The following is a 2,953-nucleotide window of genomic DNA, read 5'->3' on the forward strand; positions in this document are numbered from 1 at the left end:
AAAGTTCATCAAGTTGCTCATAAGTTGTATTTATTATGTTTGTTATCATTTATTCTTATTCCCCAACCCCTTAACCTAACCTCTTGTAATCGTAGTTTATTTGGTAGGTTCTATCATATGTTCTTATTCCCCAACCCAACCTAACCTTTCAGATGTAGTTTATTGTGTTTTTGACGTATTTGTTGAATATATTATCCTTTTCCTAACCTTTCAGAGGTAGTTTTGTTTCTCCTTTTTGTATATTTTTACCCAAACCCACCATCCCACTTAACCTTCTTTCCTTCTTTTACTTTGATTCTCCTACTCCTTCTAACCCTCCTTTTCTATCTCTCTCCCTTATTCTCTCTCTTCCTCCCCCTCTCGCTCCCTCATTTGCTCAAATGCTCTCTTCTTTCTCAAATTCAAGTCTTAATGCCCCCATTCTCACACCCTCACTCTCATTCACTTAGTTTTTCTTTTTCTCAAATTCAAGTCTTAGTGCTCCCATGCTCTTCCTCCCCCCCTCTCTTACTCTTTTCTCCTCTTTTCATGCTCTCACTCACTTGCTCTCTTGTTTTTCTCAATTTCAAGTCTTAGTAGATCTGATTCTTTACTATTGTAATTTTATTATTACTAAGATAAAGAATGAACTTATATGTGAAATCAAAGTAAAAGAAGGAAAGAAGGTTTCCCCTTTGGACCTGAAAACCATGGCTCACACAGGTAACTTTTTCCCCAGAAAAAAAAGTTACCTGTGCGGCGCCATCCCTACTACTGTGGTATTGATGTGTGGTGGAGGTATTGATGTGTGGTGGTGGTATTGATGTGTGGTAATGGTGGTATAGATGTGTTGTGGTGGTATTGATCAGTGAATGGATGTGTGGTGGTGGTATTGATAAGTGGTGGTGGTGGTATTGATGAGCATTGGTGGTGGTGTTATTGATGTGTTGTGGTGGTAATGATGTGTGGTGGTGGTGTTGATGTGTGGTGGTAGTGATGATGTGTGGTGGTGGTATTGATAAGTGGTTGTGGTGGTATTGATGTGTGGTGGTGGTTTTAATGAGTGGTGGTGCTATTGATGTGTGGTGGTAGTGGTACTGATGAGTGGTGGTGATATTGATCTGTGGTGGTTGTATTGATGTGTGGGGGAGGTATTGAAGTGTGGTGATGGTATTGAAGTGTGGAGGTAGTGGTACTGATGAGTGGTAGTAGTATTGATGTGTCGTGATGGTATTGATGTGTGGTGGTGGTATTGATGTGTGGTGGTGGTATTGATGAGTGGTAGTAGTATTGATGTGTCGTGATGGTATTGATGTGTGGTGGTGGTATTGATGTGTGGAGGTGGTATTGATGAGTAGTGGTGGAATTGATGTGTGATTGTGGTATTGATGTGTGGAGGTGGTATTGATGAGTGGTGGTGGTATTGATGTGTGGAGGTGGTATTGATGTGTGGAGGTGGCATTGATGAATGGTGGTGGTATTGATGAGTAGTGGTGGTTGCATTGATGTGTGGTGGAGGTATTGATGTGTGGTGGTGGTATTGATGAATGGTGGTGGTATTGATGTGTGGAGGTGGTATTGATGAGTAGTGGTGGTATTGATGAGTGGAAGTAGTATATATGTGTCGTGATGGGATTGATGTGTGGTGGTGGTATTGATGTGTGGAGATGGTATTGATGAGTGGTGGTGGTGTTGATGAGTAGTCATGTATTGATGTGTAGTGGTGATGTTGATGTATGGTGGTGGTATTGATGTGTGGTGGTGTTATTGATGTGTGGTGGTGGTATTGATATGTGGTGGTGGTATTGATATGTGGTGGTGGTATTGATGTGTGGTGGTGGTATTGATGTGTGGTGGTGGTATTGATGTGCGGTGGTGGTATTGATGTGATTATGATGGTGGTATTGATGTGGGGTGGTGGTTTTGATGATTGGTTGTGGTATTGATGTGTGGTGGTAGTATTGATGCATGGTGGTGGTATTAATGATTGGTGGTGGTATTAAAGTGTTGCGGTGGTATTGATGTGTTATGGTGGTATTGCTGTGTGGTGGTGATATTGATGATTGGTGGTGGTATTGATGTGTGGTTATGGAACTACCAGGGAATGGGTCGGAGTCCGAGGTGTGAGTAGGGGGTCAGGGGTCGACGGTGGTCAGGGATTCGGTGGGGGTCAGGAAGTGTGCGGAGGTCAGGGAGTGGGCGGAGGTCAGGGAGTGGGCGGAGGTCAGGGAGTGGGCGGAGGTCAGGGAGTGGGCGGAGGTCAGGGAGTGGGCGGAGGTCAGGGATTCGGTGGGGGTCAGGAAGTGGGCGGAGGTCAGGGAGTGGGCGGAGGTGAGGGAGTGGGCGGAGGTGAGGGAGTGGGCGGAGGTGAGGGAGTGGGCGAAGGTCAGGGAGTGGGCGGAGGTGAGGGAGTGGGCGGAGGTGAGGGAGTGGGCGGAGGTCAGGGAGTGGGCGGAGGTCCGGGAGTGGGCGGAGGTCAGGGAGTGGGCGGAGGTCAGGGAGTGGGCGGAGGTCCGGGAGTGGGCGGAGGTCAGGGAGTGGGCGGAGGTCAGGGAGTGGGCAGAAGTCAGGGAGTGGGCGGAGGTCAGGGAGTGGGCGGAAGTCAGGGAGTGAGCGGAGGTCAGGGAGTGGGCGGAGGTCAGGGAGTGGGCGGAGGTCAGAGAGTGGGCGGAGGTCAGGGAGTGGGCGGAGGTCAGGGAGTGCGTGGAAGTCAGGGAAAGAGTGGTAGTCAGGGGGGTGTTGGTGGGAGGAAAGGCCTGGGCATGAGTTAATGGGGGGGGGATGGGGGGGGGATGAGGGGGGGGGCACAGCAGGATCATGTATGGTCAAGGGGGGTGTGTGGCAAAGCATGGGTGTGGGGGGGATTCGGTTCCGCGGGGGCATGTATAGGTCCGATTATTCTCAGGCACTGGAGGGTGGGGGGACGTTTTAGGGTGTGGTTGTGGGGTGTGGTTGCGGGGTGTGGTTGTAGGAT

General features: G+C 49.2%; 1 protein-coding gene across 1 annotated transcript; it reads left to right on the forward strand.

Annotated features, from left to right (window-relative positions):
* Positions 1-2,057: 2,057 nt before the first annotated feature.
* LOC123772749 (uncharacterized) lies at positions 2,058-2,750 on the forward strand. Its single transcript, XM_045766118.1, has one exon. The coding sequence runs from the start codon at positions 2,058-2,060 to the stop codon at positions 2,748-2,750; it is 693 nt and encodes a 230-aa protein (XP_045622074.1).
* The last annotated feature ends 203 nt before the right edge of the window (positions 2,751-2,953 follow it).

Source organism: Procambarus clarkii, chromosome 50 (genome assembly GCF_040958095.1).
Source record: "Procambarus clarkii isolate CNS0578487 chromosome 50, FALCON_Pclarkii_2.0, whole genome shotgun sequence".
In the NCBI taxonomy this organism is placed as follows: Eukaryota; Metazoa; Arthropoda; class Malacostraca; order Decapoda; family Cambaridae; genus Procambarus; species Procambarus clarkii.

Excerpts from the sequence above, each read along its gene's own strand:
- LOC123772749 (XM_045766118.1), top strand. The coding sequence starts at position 2,058 with ATGTGTGGTTATGGAACTACCAGGGAATGGGTCGGAGTCCGAGGTGTG.